This window comes from Anoplopoma fimbria, chromosome 5 (genome assembly GCF_027596085.1).
Source record: "Anoplopoma fimbria isolate UVic2021 breed Golden Eagle Sablefish chromosome 5, Afim_UVic_2022, whole genome shotgun sequence".
Classification (NCBI taxonomy): domain Eukaryota; kingdom Metazoa; phylum Chordata; class Actinopteri; order Perciformes; family Anoplopomatidae; genus Anoplopoma; species Anoplopoma fimbria.
In genome coordinates this window covers 5,029,315-5,050,325 of record NC_072453.1, presented here as the reverse complement: position 1 = coordinate 5,050,325, position 21,011 = coordinate 5,029,315, and the positions used below count along the sequence as shown (strand labels likewise).

The 21,011-nt window shown below is 40.9% G+C and overlaps 1 protein-coding gene across 2 annotated transcripts in view; it reads left to right on the top strand.

Annotated features, from left to right (window-relative positions):
- trrap (transformation/transcription domain-associated protein) overlaps positions 1–21,011 on the top strand; it is a 78,946-nt gene continuing 57,935 nt past the window's right edge. Inside the window, exons 1-32 of one of the 2 annotated variants that reach the window (XM_054598311.1) lie at positions 1–70; positions 618–800; positions 1,648–1,697; positions 1,977–2,087; positions 2,397–2,501; positions 2,906–2,989; positions 3,207–3,263; positions 3,427–3,552; positions 4,126–4,203; positions 4,623–4,711; positions 5,303–5,399; positions 6,192–6,330; positions 7,161–7,239; positions 7,828–8,062; positions 8,147–8,483; positions 8,587–8,684; positions 8,859–9,053; positions 9,225–9,416; positions 9,505–9,670; positions 9,771–10,027; positions 10,722–10,922; positions 12,170–12,321; positions 13,814–14,013; positions 15,211–15,428; positions 15,788–15,985; positions 16,213–16,473; positions 16,664–16,825; positions 17,059–17,155; positions 17,534–17,655; positions 19,188–19,358; positions 19,898–19,966; positions 20,975–20,995. In XM_054598311.1, coding sequence (XP_054454286.1) covers positions 701–800; positions 1,648–1,697; positions 1,977–2,087; positions 2,397–2,501; positions 2,906–2,989; positions 3,207–3,263; positions 3,427–3,552; positions 4,126–4,203; positions 4,623–4,711; positions 5,303–5,399; positions 6,192–6,330; positions 7,161–7,239; positions 7,828–8,062; positions 8,147–8,483; positions 8,587–8,684; positions 8,859–9,053; positions 9,225–9,416; positions 9,505–9,670; positions 9,771–10,027; positions 10,722–10,922; positions 12,170–12,321; positions 13,814–14,013; positions 15,211–15,428; positions 15,788–15,985; positions 16,213–16,473; positions 16,664–16,825; positions 17,059–17,155; positions 17,534–17,655; positions 19,188–19,358; positions 19,898–19,966; positions 20,975–20,995 — 4,467 coding nt within the window. In that variant the 5' untranslated portion in view covers positions 1–70; positions 618–700. The remainder of the gene's footprint in view (positions 71–617; positions 801–1,647; positions 1,698–1,976; positions 2,088–2,396; positions 2,502–2,905; positions 2,990–3,206; positions 3,264–3,426; positions 3,553–4,125; positions 4,204–4,622; positions 4,712–5,302; positions 5,400–6,191; positions 6,331–7,160; positions 7,240–7,827; positions 8,063–8,146; positions 8,484–8,586; positions 8,685–8,858; positions 9,054–9,224; positions 9,417–9,504; positions 9,671–9,770; positions 10,028–10,721; positions 10,923–12,169; positions 12,322–13,813; positions 14,014–15,210; positions 15,429–15,787; positions 15,986–16,212; positions 16,474–16,663; positions 16,826–17,058; positions 17,156–17,533; positions 17,656–19,187; positions 19,359–19,897; positions 19,967–20,974; positions 20,996–21,011) is intronic. The other variant, XM_054598312.1, reaches the window with a different exon arrangement.

Sequence of the window (21,011 nt, the reverse complement as noted above, 5' to 3'; positions counted from 1 at the left end):
CAAGCCCTGAGCAGCAGTGCGAGCGCGGCGGATACGGAGCGAATTGGCAGTTTCCTGTCCGTGGCACTGGGTAAGTACAAATGGTTAGCTTTTTTTAATAAACTTTGGCAAAATATTAGGTGTTTTGCAAACACCCCTGTGCACTACTAACTTTAAACCGCTTTTTGTCTGAGCCGGTGTGTTTTCTCCCTCTCGCCTGTGTTTATCTTCTCTTCAAGTTTGCGTGTAATGTTAGGGGATTCGCGAGCGCTTTCTTTCTTTTGGGTAAAGCTAGCTTATTAGCTGTCGGTCGCTAGCGTGTTCTGCAAAATAATATCAAACATGCATTTTGTGGCTGTGTTGAGCGGATGCATAAGCGTGCAACGCCTCTTAACAACACGCTGGATCCCGTGTTGACGTCACAACACCCGCTTTTAATTCACAAATATCACAAAATACAAAAAATTGTGCTAGCTGACGCTTGTTGTGATGTCATCAATGTACGCCCGTTAAGAGGCATGTTTGTGGATCTGTTACCGGTCTGCTTGTCAAACCCTATTTTACCGTAACAATATTGATGCCTGTATTCTAAGCAAATATGACGTTAATTTCGGATCTTTTTGTCCACATGTTTGCAGTGTGCATGAGAACACGTTGAGATCTGTGCAGGCTGCTGTCTGCCCCTTACACCACAGCAGACCTGTCTGTCCCATCTGCCACCATGGCCTTCGTGCCTGCGCCCAGCCCCACCGTGGTCGACCAGACTACACTGATGAAGAAGTACCTGCAGTTTGTGGCAGCACTCACAGACGCTAACACACGTAAGTTCATAGACCTCGGTGTGTATTGTTAAGACACCAGTTAGTCTAGATGTATGAAAATGGCCAAAGAAAGCCTCAAATGATCAGGTTTCAGAAAACAAATATATTTGTATTTAATCACACTTTAATTATCAAGCGCACATTTAATTACATTATTGTTTATTGTACATGTCAGTAAATGGATGCACTTTCTCGTGGGTTTGGTGTTACCCTAAAACGTTTTATCAAACTTTCTAAATGATTTAGAACCAGATGTTTTCCATTTGATCATGTATTTTTTGGTCCTTGATCAGACACAGTATTGATTAGTGTTAATGCAACATATCCCATTATTTTAAATCAACTATTTATTTAAATATTTGGCAATTAGTAAGAGTATTAAGAATATCTTTATACGATAGGAGTTAATGTAAGAATGCATGTAACTATTCCCACAGAAATGTAGAGGGTCTTATTTCTTGTTTGGAATTTTAATAATTGAAGTTGCAAATTCAAAGAACACCTTCCTCATACTTGTTAATTAATTCCATACAATATGACTTGTTTAGGCTTAGTGTCAAAATAAATGATGGTTCAGATAGCACTTGTGTTCAGCATGGGCAATGTGATGAGAGCGATATCCTTTAATCCAGTCAAAGGTACGTGTGTCTGCGAGAGTGTTTGACCGTGTGAGTGTTTGACCGTGTGAGTGTGATTGCTGATGTACCTTTTGAACATCCTGGATGCTGAAAGTAAAACTGATAAGATCTGATAAGTCCCTGCTGAGCACTTGGAGGGAGCCATGAAAATTGGAACTATATCTTGAGAAAGTTTGATTAATGGTGATATTCTGTCCTTCAACTTCCAGCTGATGAAACGAAGTTGAAGATGATGCAGGAGGTCAGCGAAAACTTTGAGGTAAGTTTGATGAATTGTCTGGAAGAGATTGATTTACATTTTCTCCTTTTGATATATTATGGTGTATTTTAAGAAGTTTAATAGATTCTGCAAAGGTCTAATTCTCTCAGGATTTTTTGAATTGTAACACAACCTGTGAAAAATAAAATAAGTTTTTGAAATAATCCTGCAGCAAATAAGAAAAATATTTGATGGAAATTGGCTCTGCACTAAAACATGACTGCAGGATACACCGAGTTATCTACTACTTGACAACTTGTCTTGGAATTTAAATTTCAGAATGTGACATCTTCGCCTCAATACTCCACCTTCTTGGAACACATCATCCCTCGCTTCCTCACATTTCTCCAGGATGGAGAGGTGCAATTCCTGCAAGAAAAACCTACACAGGTGTGTAGTTTAAGACTAGAGTCTGGGCTTCTTCCTTAACTCACCAATTTCAACCTATCCATCGATGTTCAAAAACTGTTCAGACAGAAACACGGTGTAGCAGAAATACTGATTTGGTCACAGACACTAGTCTGTAAGTAATAAATCAAAAAATGTATTTTAGATTAAAAAGTATGACTGCTGTTGTAGACGTGGTCCAACATTCTCAAACAGTTATAATCCCATACACCCACTTTTCATTAAATACATCAATTTGGTCATATCAAATGGTTTGATACTTAGCATTAAGATATTTTCCTTTTCTTTCAGCAATTGAGGAAGCTGGTGCTGGAAATCATCCACCGCATTCCAACAAATGAACACCTTCGTCCACACACCAAGAACGTCCTGTCTGTGATGTTCCGATTCCTGGAGGTATGGGTCCTATTCTGTCACAACAGAACGTTTCACGTTTTAGAATTTTGTATATCATTCAGTTGCTGTATAACCTTTTACACTTGTAATTGATTGACCTTACTTTCTAACAGTTCATTGGTTTCCAGAGCTCAGTAAATCCACATAAAGAGCTGGATAATGAATATGAACCACCTCCCAAAAACATGTTGTAATAGTTTTGTTTTTAAGTAGACATTTTACATAGAATAAATAAAGCAGGTGGGGTTCATTGCTGTGGCATCAGAAAGAAGTGTAAATTGTTGATGTCACTGGATAGCAGGCATATAAGTATAATATGTCAGTATGCACTTTTTCATAGATATAAAAGCTATTGTGTGGCCAGTTCACATTTTTGTTTTTTTCCTTGTTTGTTTTTTTCACAGATTGAAAGTGAGGAAAATGTGCTGATATGCCTCCGCATCATTATTGAGCTGCACAAACAGTTTCGGCCTCCGATTTCTCAGGAGGTGAGAATCGCAGCCTTGTTGCTTGAAAAAATAATTGAGTTGTGAAAGAATTTTGTAAAGTAAGATAGATAGGGTTGTCTTAAACTTAGTAAATGTCCTGTATTTTAAAAGCATATTTGTCAATATTCCTGTGACGCCATATGAAAAAGAATAGAAACATTGGACCATTTTCTTCAAGTCTTGGATTAACATGTTTTCGGTAATCCTCTCTTCTCAGATTCATCACTTTCTGGACTTTGTGAAGCTGATTTACAAAGACCTTCCAAAAGTTGTTGTAAGTACAACCTTCATAGCAGGCGGCTCTGCTCTCAGTTAAGAAGTGTTTGGTTGTGAGTTTTTTACTGGAAACGCTAAGTAACTTGCCTTTTTCTTTTCGTCTCAGGCTTTTCTTCCTTTTCACCTGTATCTGTGTTTCCTTTATTTCTTCTACCCACCAGGCCAGGTACTTTGAGAACCCGCAGGTGATAGCAGAGAACACGGTTCCCTCCCCGGAAATGGTTGGGATGATCACTTCAGTGCTGGTCAAGACTGCACCTGAGAGGGAAGACAGCGAAACACGAACAGTAAGCTAACCAACAGTTTGTAAGAGTTTATATCTGCCCTGTTTTAAATCCACACCGAATACTTTCACAATACTGCCTGTAACCACAGGATGGTGGTAGTGCACCATGTTGGTACACTAACAGGAGAAACCAATAAACCCCCCTCTAATAGAAAATACAAAAAAAATACTTAAGCTCTCTTTCAGCATTCAAACTGAGGCTTTTATCACGCATTCACTTTTGCCAGTTTAACATAATGCAGTGCTGAGTTTGTCTAATTGAGGACCGCACCCCTTTATTGACTGCCAGTGTCTTTTCTTTAAAAGTTTTCATTTTACAAAGAGTGTACTGAAACATAACATAATCTATGTAAAAGTAATGACATTTTGTTGTACTGACAAGGATTCAAATTTGGCAACCTTGTGGTCAGAAGTCCATTCCTCTTTAACTTACTTTGTTTACCTCTTGTTTAAGTGGACCATGGTCAGAATATTTATTTGACGGGGAAGAAAGTTGTAGCTGGTGTCCAGCATTTACATCATCCAGTTATTTCAGTCATCCTTATTGTGTTTCTCACTTTGTTTCTGCCTCTAGCACACCATCATCCCACGGGGGTCCTTGTCTCTCAAGGTGCTGGCAGAGCTGCCTATCATAGTGGTGCTGATGTATCAGGTTAGTGACACAATCCTGAGCTTCTCTAAATACAACCATCCCACGGTTACCATTGGTAACGTGGTCCATTAACAGGGAAAAGGAATAAGTTAAACAAATTATTGCAAAATGTGATTATCTGCTTTTATCTCTAAACAAAGGAAATTCAATAAACATGAAATGAAGGGTAAAAATACTTCCTTTTTAGGGTCAGCAATTAAGTTGCCATTAATTAAAAAAATGTTGATACCACTAACTGAATAAGCTTATCTAAATATTTAGATAATTAGAGTCATGGGAGTTTTAGCATATGTCCCCCTAAAAAAAATATAGAAACAAGGAGTTTTTGAATGTATCACTTAAGCTAAACTAATGCTTGTGTATTAAAATAAGGTTAGTTTTCCATTCACTAAGATCATGTTTTTGCTCTGTCCCCTCAGCTATATAAGCTGAACATTCACAATGTGGTGTCAGAGTTTGTGCCCCTCATCATGAACACCATCATGCTCCAGGTGTCTCCGCAGGCCAGGTGAGATGCATGTGTGTGTGTGCGTGTGTGTCCGTGCATGTTTACGGAAGTGGGCTGTTAAAATGTGTCTCCGATAGGACTAAATGTGCCCTTTAACAAAGTTCATTTTAATTTCACAGCTATTAAAATTAGTTTGGGCGCGTTCAAGAGAATGGGAGGAAAAATATCCAATCTTTCTATCCAGCAACAGAATTATTGAAGCTGTTGCCTGAAACTTTGTCTGCCAAACTTGAAGTTAAAATCCATTTTGGAAAGTTAAAATTGTAGAAATTGGCTTAGCAGGAGGTGAACCCTCTCTGGGTAGGAAGAGGCTTGTGTTAAGCATTTGGAACAGGAAGGAAATGGAGCAGAGTTAATTTGGAGAAAATACCTCTGCAGTCTCTGGCAGGTTTAAAGAGTGTGTCTTCCTTACGTGCAGTAACAGCTGGGACACAAACAAGCAAGTCACCCGTGTAGAACTGAGTCCTAAATGTTGACCCAAAATTTCTCTCAACCTCTATAATTGCCACCTACTGCAGGTATACCACATCATTAATGTCTTTGATGAGACTAAATGGCTTTTATATGTAAATCCTGCTGTTTCCTTTGCAGGCAACACAAGCTTTATAACAAGGAGCTGTATGCAGACTTCATTGCTGCACAGATCAAGACTCTGTCATTTCTAGCCTACATCATCCGAATCTACCAGGTACAATTGTTTTGACTTTGTGTTGCATCACTTTTCTTCTGGCAATGAGTCATCCTGCCTTAAAGAAATATAATTGTCATTGATATTTGAAGACCTTACACTTGCATCATAGTTTTTCTCACCAGTATTTTGCCATGTGTAGATTCAATTCCTAGAATTTAAAATGTAATTAATATACTTTTTTTTTTCATTAAATGCATCCTCTTATCAAATTTGGTTTTATATTAACTACTGGCAAAAATCCCCAGAATATAAAGATGTAGTATATCAAGCAGACATGTTTTGAAGGATTGTTTTCTATATATCATTTATTCTTGTGGGTGCCAGGTGATTGGAAGAGTTTAACATAATTTGCTCACTTATATGAAGACACCAAAGCTTGGAAGAATAAAGTTGTAACCGGTATTTGAAAACTTAAATTAAGACTTTAATATTCCATTTAATATCCTCACTTTAATATATTTAGTTTTAAACAAATAACTTCTTCTGAAGCTATCTCCTGCTGCACTGACTGTGTGCAAACTTTATCATGAACAGTGTTAAAGAAGTAAAAACAAACATAAAAAACACAGATAATACCATAAAAAGGACTTCTAACTTTAGAAGAATTCTATTAGGATATTTACTAACCTGTTTTTGTGCTGGTACAGACACCCTGCTTGTCCAAAATAAATATTATAGACTTGGTATATTCATTATTTTTTCTGACTATAGCTTGTCTCAGTATTCAGTGATTTAAAAAAATAATTGTGTTTTTTAATCATATGTTGATTGTGTGTGTCTACCCACCAGGACCTGGTAGGGAAGTATTCTCAGCAGATGGTAAAGGGCATGCTGCAGCTTCTGACCAACTGCCCCTCTGAGACTGCTCACCTACGCAAGGAACTGCTCATTGCAGCCAAGCACATCCTCACAACTGACCTTCGTAGCCGTACGTACACACACACACACACACACACACACACACACACACACACACACACACACACACACACACACACACACACACACACACACACACACACACAAAAGGTACATATAAACTAGTGTGAAAATGTAAACTATGGGTAAATTATTATGAATAGTTGAACAGTGTTAATCTATTTTTTCTAATCCAGTTATTTCTCTGTGGGAAAAGTTGAAGAAACTTAAAATACATTTTTGTTTCATGTTTTCTACCTGGTCAAAACATTACAGCCCACATTCTTTCCAAGTCACGTTTAATTATTCACATTTCAAACTAAAATATAAATATGCATTAGCTGTCAAGCTGGCTGTAGAACCTGATTTGGTGTTTGAGCGGTGAAAAGTGAGACTGAATGAAATGGAATGAAAACTCAACAACCGATCATTGAAATCTTGAGACACGATACACTTTTTTGATGATTTTCAGCCCATACTGTGAGTTACTTCTGCTTTTATAGCTCAGACCATTTTTAGTGATTCAGCTCAATTTCTGCAATAGATTTGACATTGTGAGGTTGAGGAAAACTGAGGAAACTTTCGAGCCATTATTAGGTGTTCTAGTGATAGTTGTTCTCTTGCTGCAAAAGTGGGGGAAAGAGCATTGACACATTATTAACATTATTATAAAATATAATAAAACAAGCATATCAATTATTTTATTGTAAGTTTATTATTAATCCGCTTGAAAAAACATGTGTTTTTAGCATCTGTAGTTTTTGAAAATAAACATATTTTTCTGGTGCACACCTTCATTTTTTTAATCATACCATGAAAACATATTTTATTGTGTTTCAGAGTTTATACCTTGTATGGATAAACTTTTCGATGAATCCATCCTGATCGGTTCTGGTTACACCGCTCGGGAGACTCTTAGGTGAGTTTGTTTGTGTTCACTTTCATTTGATCCCCTCGGTCTCAAAACCCGCTCTCTCTTTCTCTCTTGTGGTTGATTGCTCAGCCAGGTGCATGTCAAGTGTCCTAGCATATTAATCAGGCAGTTCTCAATGCTGCCGAAATTCTCCAACAGCTTAGCTAACTCCATCACTGCAGCCTAGATCGCACTGTCAAGTTGTCATGTAGCCAGCACATCACCCCCCCTTAGGTAGATTTCAAAACCTTGTTGACCCTCTTCACATGCCAAACTGGCTTCCCTCATCAACAAAATAGCTGTCATTTCACATTAGCACTACATAGGAAACAAGGCAGTTGGCTGAGACCTGACGGCACCATCAGTGTCACTCATTAGCCCCCCCCTCTTTCTCCTCCACATCTCCCTTGTAGTTTCGCTTGCCTCCCAAAGCTACTTTCCATATCTGTCAAACTTTTTCCTGACTGCTGCTGATTAATACTTTTTCTGCGGTTCAGTGAATGACAGTTTTCCGTTTTCACCACTATTAAGTCATTTAATATGATTATATTTCTGCTCCAAATGTCATAATTGCATGTTTCAATTTCTTACCAGACCCTTGGCCTACAGCACACTAGCAGACCTGGTGCACCACGTCCGGCAGAACTTGCCCCTGACAGATTTATCCCTAGCTGTGCAGCTCTTCGCCAAAAACATTGATGATGAGTCACTTCCCAGCAACATCCAGACCATGTCCTGCAAGCTGCTGCTCAACCTGGTAGACTGCATTCGCTCAAAGTCAGAACAGGAGAACGGCAATGGGCGGGACATCCTGATGAGGATGCTGGAGGTAGGCAGCACTTAGCTTGGATCTGTGGAAAAGACACTTGTGTGTATTACATACACATTGATTCTTTTTTTCCCTTTGAATCAGGTGTTTGTGCTGAAGTTTCACACCATCGCACGTTACCAGCTTGTCTCAATCTTCAAAAAGTGCAAGCCTCAGTCAGAGATGGGTGTAGTTGAACCAGGGGTGTTACCCGGGGTACCAGCCACACCCACTCCATCCACCACCCCTGCCATTCAACCTCCCGCTCCTCCCACGCCCGTTGCCGCGCCGCCTCCACCCCCATCGACGTCCTTTGACCGAACTAGTGAGAAGGAGGACAAGCAGACTTTTCAGGTGTCGGACTGCCGCAGCTTAGTCAAAACTCTGGTGTGCGGCGTGAAAACCATTACTTGGGGCATCACCTCTTGCAAGGCCCCAGGAGGTGAGATGACACAGGTCCATCCTCAACATAGCATGTCATTGTATATCTCGCAATCATTGTTTGATGAATTTCCAACATGTTTTTTTTTATTTTTTCCCCCCAGAGGCTCAGTTCATTCCTAACAAGCAGCTTCAGCCAAAGGAGACACAAATCTACATTAAGCTTGTAAAATATGCCATGCAAGCCTTGGACATCTACCAGGTACGGCCAAAGTTCTTGACTTTACCATCACTATTTTTATTTGTGCACTTAAAAAAATAAAGTTTGGCTCTATAAAAATCCTTCACAAATATTGTCAGTTAGACATTACTGGTTAATAGAATGACTTAAATCCCACAACAGCCCAATGTAACAGCTCGTGTTTCTCCTGACCAGGTTCAGGTTGCCAATAACCAGCAGACGTACATCAGGGTAGCCAACTGTCAGACTGTACGCATGAAAGAGGAGAAAGAAGTTCTGGAGCACTTTGCCGGGGTCTTCACCATGATGAACCCCCTCACATTCAAGGAGATTTTTCAGACAACTGTGCCATACATGGTGGAGAGGATCTCCAAGAACTACGCACTGCAGGTACATGCTCTCTCGTATATAAACGGTGTCAAACAACATGTGTGAATTAGTTTTGTATCATGGGTTATATGTTTTTCTAACCATTATAAAAGTCAGTACATAACATTTAGATATTCAGGTCTTAATCATCAAAAGCTGGAATTCCATTTCTTGTTTTCTGTCTTTTCCCAGATTGTAGCAAATTCTTTCCTGGCCAACTTGTCAACGTCTGCACTATTTGCCACCATTCTGGTGGAGTATCTCCTGGAGAGACTACCAGAGATGGGCTCCAATGTTGAGCTCTCAAACCTTTACCTCAAGCTCTTCAAACTAGTATTTGGCTCAGTGTCACTTTTTGCTGCTGAAAACGAACAGATGCTCAAGGTAAGTGAATGTTCTAGTGTCTAGGCTAGTATTTTTATTTTAACTTTTTTGTCACTTTTAACTAATATGACTGTCACTGTTTCCCCAGCCACACCTCCACAAGATTGTGAACAGCTCAATGGAGCTGGCCCAATCAGCTAAGGAACCCTACAACTACTTCCTGCTTCTCCGGGCACTCTTCCGTTCCATTGGTGGAGGCAGTCATGACTTGCTCTACCAGGAGTTCCTGCCCCTTCTACCCAACCTGCTTCAAGGTAAAGCCTCACACACACCATAGCTCCGAATTGAAAGTGGTAAAAAAGTAAACCCTAACCCCTCCGCTAATACATTCTTCTTCCCTGCCGATGCTGTTAGGTCTCAACATGCTACAGAGCGGCCTTCACAAGCAGCACATGAAGGATCTATTTGTTGAGTTGTGTTTGACGGTCCCAGTGCGTCTGAGCTCCTTGTTGCCCTACTTACCCATGCTAATGGATCCGTTGGTGTCTGCACTCAATGGCTCCCAGACTCTGGTCAGCCAGGGCCTTCGCACTCTGGAGCTGTGTGTGGACAACCTACAGCCCGACTTCCTCTACGACCACATTCAGCCTGTTAGGGCCGAGCTCATGCAGGTGGGTTTTTTTTTTCTTCTCATTATCATACCCAATTTCGTATTTACTGAGGTGCCTGGCAGGACACATTTAGATTCAAAAGTAACTAGTTTATATTCACTAATTAGATAATTATCTCAATATCACCTAGCATATCTGCCTTCTAGTGGTCAACAGTAGACATGGCAGTATCTGCTGAAACAGGATACCTTAAACACCTCTTTATCACAATACTGCTGCACTGTGTAGGGTCATTCATGTCCGCAACACCAAGTCCTTTCAACACACAGTCCAAGTTTTTCATTGCACTAGCTCAGCATTATTAGCAATAATAGAACATAATAGATGGATATGATTATAATTACTTGAATGACTAATGCTACCATCATTCGGTAGCTTGTAACTTACAGCGACGTATTAGATTTACTTGCCTTTTGTAAACGTTTAGCAGTAATAATTTGAATAAGTCATCACACTTTTGACATTGATCAGCTCTTATAAAGAGAAACTTTGAAGATTTTCAACCAGCTTTGTATGACCAGAAATCAGGTAGTAAATGCAAATAAACAATGTTCAACCTCCCCTCCACGCTGCTAGCACCCAGAGCCAGTTGAAAAGCAGCAACGTTTCCCTCCAACTGTTTAATTCCCTGCCTCTCTTATTTCCCACCAACACTGGAGCTTATGATGGTTCTCCTTCTCTTCCTGTGCTGCAGGCCTTGTGGCGTACTCTCCGCAACCCAGCTGAGAGCATCTCTCACGTAGCGTACCGGGTGTTGGGAAAGTTTGGTGGCAGCAACAGGAAGATGCTGAAGGAGTCTCAGAGGCTGCATTACGTGGTGACTGAGGTCCAGGGACCGAGCATCAAGGCCGAATTCACTGACTGCAAGGCGTCCATACAGCTACCAATGGAGAAGGTAAGTCCACTCTGCTCCACTTTGTTAAGTTGTTTGCAGAACTCTGAGGAGGAAAGTTTTTTGGGATGATTTTACTTTGTTACATTTCCTGAAATCAGCCTGGAGACCCTTTCTATCCCTCCTTACCTTTTTGTATTTAAGTTTTAGAAAGAGAGAACTAATCGAAAAAGAGCTTGATACTCCTCATTATTGTGCTCCACTGAGAGCAATATATCCTTGTCAGGGGGTTGTGTGTGTGTGTGGGAGTGGTAGCGAGTGAGATGTGTGTGTCCTCCAGGTAATTAAATTCATCTCCTGTTTCTCCTCCTCATCCCCAGTCAGTAATCATCAATCTAGTGTGGGCCACCATGACGGCATTATTTACTCTCACTAATGGCTGCTCCTTCTTTCTGGCTATCCATCTGTGTGTTTGCCATCATCATGGGCCCAGGCAGGACACACAGACTCCCACACTCTCACGTGTTGCACACCCACATGCACGGGCTGAAGGCATGAATCACTTAGCAGGCTCATGATACAGCCATATGGATAGTTGGCACATTGAGGGAGAGAGAGTAAGATAAACGCTGTAAGGTAAACAGAGAGATCAAATAACAGCGATTTGAGTAACTTGAATCTCTTCAAGGTAGTACAAGTAAAATACTCACACGTGATTTGAGCTACATATTTCTGAATTTCTTCAGCTTTTTATGCCTTTTCCAATTCAATTTTACCTCAAGGAAGTCCGTCCTCTTAAAATGCTTGAGTTGGAAGCTCATTTTCTTAGAAGTTTACATTCAAAATCGTGTTCTTTTTTTCCCCCCATTTTTTATATCTAAATCCTAGTAATAGAGACCTTAAAAGAGTCTCAGTCCTGACAGAAATATCCTGATATCCTAATTCACTGACAATTCAATCCTGCTTTTCCACTCATCTCTCCTCTCATCCTCCCTTTCATTCTAGCATCCTCCTCATCTTCTCCCCTCTGTTCTGAGTGGCATTAATTAGTCAATTTTCTCAATTTTTAAGTGCCCGGCTGCTGTGGCTTGTCAGCCCATAATGTAGAAATCATAATGACCTTTGCTTGGCCAGATGGCGCCCTGTGTTACTTCCTGCAAATTAATCTCATTTATAGTTGTTTTTCGCAATTTAATTCCCATATTAATAATATGGAATGTTGGAATTTTACAAGATAATAACTTGTCATTTCAGAATATAAAATGGTTAAGATTTCTTTAGTAAGATTTATCTGGTATATTCCCTTCTAGGCGATAGAGACGGCTCTTGACTGTCTAAAGAGTGCCAACACGGAGCCCTACTACAGACGACAGGCCTGGGAGGTCATTAAGTGTTTCCTGGTGGCCATGACCAGTCTGGACGACAACAAGCACGCTCTCTACCAGCTTCTGTCTCATCCCAAGTAAGTAAACTGTGGTTATTGTGGTACAACGAATAAATATTATTATTTTAGTTGTAATTCAGCCTTCAAAAAATTGTCAAATATATTTTTAGGAATGTTCTGGAGAGTTTATATATATATCTACAAGCCTTCAGTGGACAGTCTACTTAAGTCTACATAAATGACAGGAGGTGATTAAAATGCCATGCGTTGTTTCCACAAAAAGCCACTTCTCTGATCAATCACCCCCCCCTCTTTAACCTTTACTTGATCTTGACCGCTACCCTTGCCCACACTGCTTATCGCACCATTCCTGCGTGTCCTCCTTTTTAGCCCACCAGCCACACTAGGTTAGTGTATATCCTCTCAACTCCACCCTTCTCCGGCCACCTGCTGACATGCCCTGCTTTCAGCCTCCCACGTCACGTCTTCACCTCTCTCCCCGCCACACACTGCCTCATCAATTCCTTCTCAAGAACGGGAGTTACTAATTACACACTCGCAGATCCACCCCAACCCTCTGGCAGGCTTCACTGCGAGGCGGAGACACATACATGAATAGACAAACAGGAAGGGGGTGGGTAGGATGTTGGGTGGGTTAGTCACATTACCATCATTGATCCCCGGCCAGGGGCTAATTGACTTTCCCCTGTCTGTTTATGCTACACCATGCCCCTTACACCCTCCTGTCATTATGCACTAACACAGGCATCCACATGAATACGTCTGTGTGCACATTTCGGTGGGGATAATGAGACGTGTCGGTTATGATCAGGGGGCCTGCGACTGCCCCCCCTCCTCATGTAAGAGGTCTGGTTTTGCAGTGTCCTCTCTCTCAAAAGATTTTTGTGTCCTTTTTTCTCTCTCTCTCTCTCTGTCATTCTTCATTTTCTTTCACATTTCTCTGCATCACTATTTGGTCACTGTAAAAATACTCTTTTAGTTTTAGAGCATATCATGAAATGCCGACTGGGGGGGAGTGCAGTAGTGTCAGGCCCCGGGATGAGTGAAGGGCAATCTATCTGACATTCTGTCAGCCACGCCGCCCCCTACTTTCTCCACTCGCCATTTTCCATGCTAGCGCTTTTCTAGACTCTCGCCCCCACCACCACTTCTCTCTCTTTTAAATGGCAATAATGAAATGAAGCGATCCATCAGGTCGGCCCCTGGCTTGTGGCATTATAAAACACAAGCTCAAGCATGGAGAAAACAGCTGCTCAATCACACCAAGGCCCAGTTGCCTTCAGCTGCAGTAAATAACAAAAATACCAACAGGGGACAAAGAGCGAGGCAGAAATATAGTCAGAAGGAACTAAGACGGCAGAGAAAACTGAAGGCAATGGACATGGATCTTTATTTTGAAATATTAGCAAATGGGCTTTTGAACACAGACTATTAAATGATTTTTGGGCTTTTAGCTTAGAAAATGTTTAGTGCCATTGCCACATATTATTATATTGTGCTTGTTTATATGTAATCCTCTAATTTACTGTGTGGTTTTCTCACCCATTAGTTTCGCTGAGAAGTGGATCCCCAATGTCATCATCTCTCACCGCTACAAAGCACAAGACACGCCTGCCCGCAGAACTTTTGAGCAGGCCCTGACTGGGGCTTTCATGTCTGCCGTGATAAAGGACCTGAGGCCCAGCGCGCTGCCCTTCGTAGCCAGCCTGATTCGCCATTACACCATGGTCGCTGTGGCTCAGCAGTGTGGTAAGGGACCGGTGCTCTTTCTACTCTCTACATCTAATATTAGCTTTCTGTTTTGCCCCAGAATTGGCATTGATTCCCAGCTGCACAACAATATCAGTCACTTTCCAATTTTGTCCTTTCTCCGGTTTTATTAAGATTCTGTATTTTTTTCATTTTCTTTTTGACAAAAATAAAGAATAATAGACATTTAAGAGTTACTTGTACGGTTACACAGTGTTTCCCAAACTTTTTCTTTTGGGGACCAACTTTTAAAAAAATGACAATCATCCATCCATCCATCCATTTTCCGTAACCTGCTTATCCAGTTAAGGGTCGCAGGGGTGCTGGATCCCAGCTGTCAATGGGCGAAGGCAGGGTACACCCTGGACAGGTCGCCAGTCTGTCACAGGGCAGACATATATAGACAAACAACCACTCACACTCACATCCACACCTACGGGCAATTTAGAGTCTTCAATGCACCTAAGCTGCATGTCTTTGGACTGTGGGAGGAAGCCGGAGAACCCGGAGAGAACCCACGCTGACACAGGGAGAACATGCAAACTCCACACAGAAGGTTGTCCAGCCCGGGAATTGAACCCCGGCCCCTCTTGCTGTGAGGCGACAGTGCTAACCACTACACCACCGTGCAGCCCATGACAAACCATCACAACCCATTTCACAATAGGGCTCTACTATCTACAAATCATGAGTAGAGCAAATTTGTGCTCATATGGACGTTCCAGACCATTTTTACCTGATTTTCCACATCACCTTATATTGTTTTGAAGACCTAAACCAGCCATTTTAAAGAGATACATATTTTATTAATCAAAGCTTCATTTTATGCATGTGTTATAAAACATACTCGCATGTTAAATACTTTACAAATTAGACCAAATAAATCCATTTAAACAATTAACATTATGCAGACTTGAAGGCCCTGGTTTTTTTTCCCCTTCATTGGAAAAAAACCCAGAATGTACGTCAGCCGTTCTTTTAGATTCAATGTTATAATTAGGCTACTAATATCAGAACAAAATGAACATTCAGGCTCAATGGTTTACTGCAGATAAAAAATCTTCAGTAAAAGACTTGATTGCCGAATGATTGCCGTGACAGACAGGTGTAGTTGAAACATCTTTCAATCTTTCTTAAGATTCATATATTTCATGTTAAACATAATCCCGTTCCACTTGTACTTTCCCACTATCCCAGGTCCATTCCTGCTGCCAAGCTACCAGCTGGGCAGCCAGCCAAGCACAGCCATGTTCCACAGCGAGGAGAACGGCTCAAAGGGAATGGATCCGCTGGTCCTGATCGATGCCATAGCTATCTGCATGGCGTACGAGGAGAAGGAGCTGTGTAAGATTGGGGAAGTGGCCCTGGCGGTCATCTTCGACGTCGCCAGCATCATCCTTGGCTCCAAGGAGAGGGTAAGTCACTGGGAGGAGGATTATGAAGGGTTCAGTTATTTTATGAATGTCATAAAGACAGTATACTAATTGTACCAATTGTTTTATAACACTGGTAAACTGTGCAGGCCATTTATATAACTAAGAAAGTGTTTCAACCTGAATCTAGGTCAACCCTGTGAAAACATTATTCTGACAAATTGTACACCACCATTTACATATTGATGTTTGATGAGTACATCTGATACACCTTTTGATCAAATTCAAATGTTTTTGACATTTAATAATCAATCTTCTACATGATTGATTTATGTTTTCATATTTGATAGTGTTAAAGTGGGAATCAGTTGATCACCCTGTGCTCTTTTCTACATCTTCAGGCTTGCCAGCTGCCCTTGTTCTCCTACATTGTGGAACGTCTGTGCGCCTGTTGCTATGAGCAGGCCTGGTATGCCAAGCTTGGCGGTGTGGTGTCCATCAAGTTCCTTATGGAGAGGCTGCCTCTCATCTGGGTGCTACAGAACCAGCTCACCTTTCTCAAGGCCCTTCTCTTTGTGATGATGGACCTCACAGGAGAGGTGAGAGACAATAACCCAATGATCTATTATTTGGCACATCATTTCAAAGGGAGTAGAAGAGACATCGCAAAGATTTACCTGCATCTGTTTGTTGTTGACTTGTGTTCACACAATGTTTTACAAAGGCTTGCAGGAGATGCAATGCCACAACTTGTAACTTTCCTCATTTGTCGCACAACTCGCTGCAGTAGCAGTGTACTTACTAACCTATTGATTTTCCCAATAAGGTGTCAAATGGAGCAGTTGCCATGGCTAAGACCACCCTGGAGCAGTTGCTTGTTCGCTGTGCCACTCCACTGAAAGATGAAGAAAAGACTGAGGAGCTGTTGGCTGCCCAGGACAAGTCTTTCCATATGGTCACGCATGACCTGGTGCGAGAGGTCACCTCCCCCAACTCAACCGTCAGGAAGCAGGCCATGCACTCCCTGCAGGTGCTTGCCCAGGTCACCGGCAAGAGTGTTACCGTCATCATGGAACCACACAAAGAGGTGAAACCAAGGACTGTAAAGTTTTCTCCAACTGTATATAAGCACTGTGCTGGACACTAACATTTCAGCTTAAACCCAAGATAGGCTACAAATAAAAATGCAGTGTGTGTGTGTGTGGTCACTCTGGACTTACTTAAGAGTGAAATACAGTCTTTTAATCTGCATTCATTTATTGTTTCCTTCTCTCCAGGTTTTGCAAGATATGGTTCCTCCAAAGAAACACTTGCTCCGCCACCAGCCTGCCAACGCCCAGATCGGCCTGATGGAGGGCAACACCTTCTGCACCACCCTGCAGCCCCGTCTCTTCACAATGGACCTCAATGTCATGGAGCACAAGGTCTTCTACACAGAGGTATGCTTGATGCAAGGTCACTGATGTTTTTTCTATTTCTATTTTTTTTTATCACGTATTCATTCTATTTTTTGTTTTGGTAGCAATTTATACAAAGCTCTTTTTTTGCATATAATTTTTTAGGCATGTTTTCACTTAATATATAAACATTTCAAATATGTTAAATCACTATCTTTAGCAGTCAGATTGTTGACCTATGACCTGTGTCCACCCACACCCTCCTCTCCTTCTAGCTGTTGAACCTGTGTGAGACAGAGGATGCTGCTCTGATGAAGCTGCCCTGTTACAAAAGCCTTCCCTCCCTGGTTCCCCTTCGCATCGCTGCTCTCAGTGAGTTGTCATGCTGAACTCGATATAAGTCCCATGTATTGTTGGAATTTTGCAATTAATGCTGACTTGTCTTTTGTGTTATTTGTTCTGGATGGAGTTTGATTCCTGAATTTGCAAACCATTTATAATTCATGCGAACTATAATCTTCAACTTGGAAAAATTTTTTTTTGACAGATTTTATTATGATTTAATTGTCTGACAATGCTTTGTCACTTTATCTTGTACCACTGTGTGAATTAAATGAATTGTTTGTTTTTAATTGTGAACAAAACATTTTGAAGTATTTGAATAATCTGAATTATTTTATTGATTTGATCATCAGGTATCTCTTTCTTGTCAGACAGCTGTTTTTTAATGTTACTTTTTGTCCTGTATAGATGCCCTTGCAGCTTGTAATTACTTGCCACAGTCCAGAGAGAAGATCATTGCCGCCCTGTTTAAAGCCCTCAACTCCACCAACAATGAACTGCAGGAAGCGGGCGAGGCATGTATGAGGAAGGTCAGTGCAACTTCTCTTATGCCTTTTTTTGTCGCTTGTAATGGTTTCAGATTTAGTCTATATTACATCGTGATTTACAGGAAATGTGACACTTGAAATTGAAGATTTTTTTAGCAGATTGAATTTATACATTTTTAAAGTCCACAATCCCACATGTTGCAAGATGTTTGTCAACACATCTTTATTTCTGTCCTTTCTTAGCATCTTTACATTGAGCCTATTTAAGAAGATTGATTTCGAATTTATTTTAAGACTTTATTGATTACTTCGAAAGCTTAGACTCGTGTTACATCACTCACTTCAACTGCAATTCCCTTTGCGCGAAAAAGAGCCTAAGACCCACTGACATGACCTTTCTTGATCTGGATTAAAGACTGTGCCTTAAGATAGGAAGCGATCTACTCAAAATCAAACTAGTGGATTAGGTGGCACCCTTTTAGATCTTTTCTACAATCACATTTTCTACACCTTTTTGAAATGGCCTTTTTCTGTGTCACCCTTATACTTTCCCCTTTTAATTTATCTATTTGTTTCATTTGCTCCAATGTTATTTTAGTGCTTTTTATTTGTTATTGTTTTGCTTGTTTATTTCTAAGTATAGTTCTTTTTATCTTGCTTCTTTTCTTTCCTGCTCCATTAGTCTTTTATCTGGACCAATCATGTCATTCGCCATCTTGGAGGTCCTTTGTTAATCCTCCCCTATACCATTCCCCCACCCAATTATATTCATAGGGACCTCCCTCTGCTTTATCACACTCTCCATGAACGAATCCTGCCTCTATCCATCAAAGCATCCATACCATCTTCACCTCTATCCATCTACTTCAAGCTCTTTGTCTCCCTCCATTTCTGTGTCCTTCATTTTCTTTCTTTACCACCATCACTCCTTTTCACTATCCTTTGATTCTTTTTATTTATTTTTTCTGGCTAGCCATTCTCTGCTCTCTCCGTTCTTTCATCTCTGCCCCGCTAGCACTAATGAGCGTTGCCATGACCCGATCGATACAGGATGGAGTGTTTGTTCTCAGCACTGAGAGGAAAATGAATGTGGCTGCCATGCATCATTCCCTCCCGTGTGTGTGCGTGTGCGTGTGCGTCATCAGTGTGTGGTGTTTTCATGTGTGCTTGTTTATGGCTGGTCATGCCCTCATTTGAGTGGCCTTAGTTCCTTAATGGAGACACAAGGGGTAGCCAGCAGTTCATGGGGCTGGAAAACCTGACAAGGCAAGGTCTAATGTAGAGAATAAAAATATTTGTGGAAAATAAAATGATTTGGTACAAAGCATTGGAGGAAAAATAAATCTGGTCACATATCTCAATAATACTTTAAAACTTCAACTACTTGTTTGACAACATCAGAGCATAACAAGCCTGTATTTGAAGTTATGATCATATAAAAAAAGTCGGTATATTTACAATTTCTATCTTAGATTTTTAACATTACTATCTGGTTTTCTTTGCAAAACTCATTTGAAGAGTTGTATGTAAACTTTTTGAAATTGCAAATGATGTTTCCCTGTACTCTGTTTTAGTTCCTGGAAGGCGCAACAATTGAGGTGGACCAGATCCACACTCACATGCGGCCCCTGCTGATGATGCTGGGTGACTACCGCAGCCTGACGCTCAACGTGGTGAACCGCCTGACCTCTGTCACTCGTCTTTTCCCCAACTCCTTCAATGACAAGTTCTGTGATCAGATGATGGTGAGAAACTTCATCTTCTTTTTGCAACACCTTTTTTTTCAAAACGGCAGACAGCATAGAATACAGTTTTGTTTTTTTATGGCATCAACATGACAGCAAAACCTTTAAACTGTGGTAGTGTTAATGCGAGGCTTGAAACTTATATTTATTTAGTAGTATGTAAATATCAACTTATTTTTTTAAGTTTGAATAATTCTGAGTATTCTGCAGGTTTGATCAATTAGTTATTTCTAAGTATTTTCATGTGTAAATATGTGAGAAATGATATATACAATTTCTCTTCAAAATAACTAGTGAATTTTTCTCAAATAGTTATTTAATCAATAACAACCACATTTACTAGTCATAAACCTAATAATATCTTCAAGAAAACATAACCTACAAGAATGAAATATTTTCATTAATGACTTGAATCTTTACAGTAAATATTTGGTCTTTGCTGCAGCCATGATCCGCCTATTGAGCCAGGCAGACATGCACACACACATACTTTGCCAACACACGAGTCCCAATCTCATCTTTCTCTTTGTCTCTCTCAGCAACACCTTAGGAAATGGATGGAGGTGGTTGTAATGACACACAAGGGAGGCCAGCGAAGTGATGGCAGTGTAAGTAGTCACACCACACAGTTCCATACATGCACCTTACAGCACTGAGAAATTTAATACAAATGTGAAAACATCACTGATGACATGTAGATCTTTTTTGTTTCTACCATTTACTTGAATGTAAATCTTGTTTGAATGCACTGAAGACGCAGTCATAGCCTGTAGGAGTTAGGGTCAATACAGCTGTCTACTGGCACGTTTTCTTTTGTTCTATGCCCCGACCTGCCTTAACGAAACAGCACACAGGGAAAAAAAGGGGCAGAGAATGTAGTCAACACCTCCTCAATGTGGCTTACTCCCAGATGAGTTGTGAGTGGCCATATTACAATCAATGATTAATTAGGCGCCAGGCAGGCGGTGGTGGGCCCAGCGCTGCGTCTCCTCATTATCTCCCCGACAGATAACCTTGTAAAGGCAGAGAAAAGGTGAGAGAGAAAGAGTGGGGGGGAAAAAAAACAGCTGCCTCTCCCCCACAAAAAATAAAACCCATCTTCCACTGCCTTCCCTTTTATGCAAGTTCATCTGGCCCCATCTTAAAATATGTTTAATTAGATGCAAATTGGCCCTCTGTCTTTCCCTCCCTCCAACCATGGGTCTTTGTGCGTGTTGACAGGAAGGATGGCAGTGACAATATAGCCAGGGTCAGGGGGTCAATTAGCCAAGCCTGGTACAGACAAAAAGTTTAACCAAAACGAAATGTCACTTTCTGAATTAATGACCTGATATCTGTCAGAAAAGTGTTTTTCCTCCAAATGCCACAGATTCTGTGTTGCTCGACTGATATTCCATTCTGGCCCCTGCCCTGTTATTCACCAAATGTTGAGAGAAGTTGTTCCTGAGGTCATTCTTAAAGGTTGCTGCTGTCTGCCCATTCATTTCATTATCACCCTGTCTTATCTGCTCACCTTCCACATTGAACAAAGACAGACAACACACAACCCCACAAAAAAAAAAATTGCACACGTACTGCTTTGCTGACTCTGATCATTGTCTCCCGTTCCGGTACAGCCTGCGTTGGAGGGCGTTGAGGTGAGATGTGACCTGG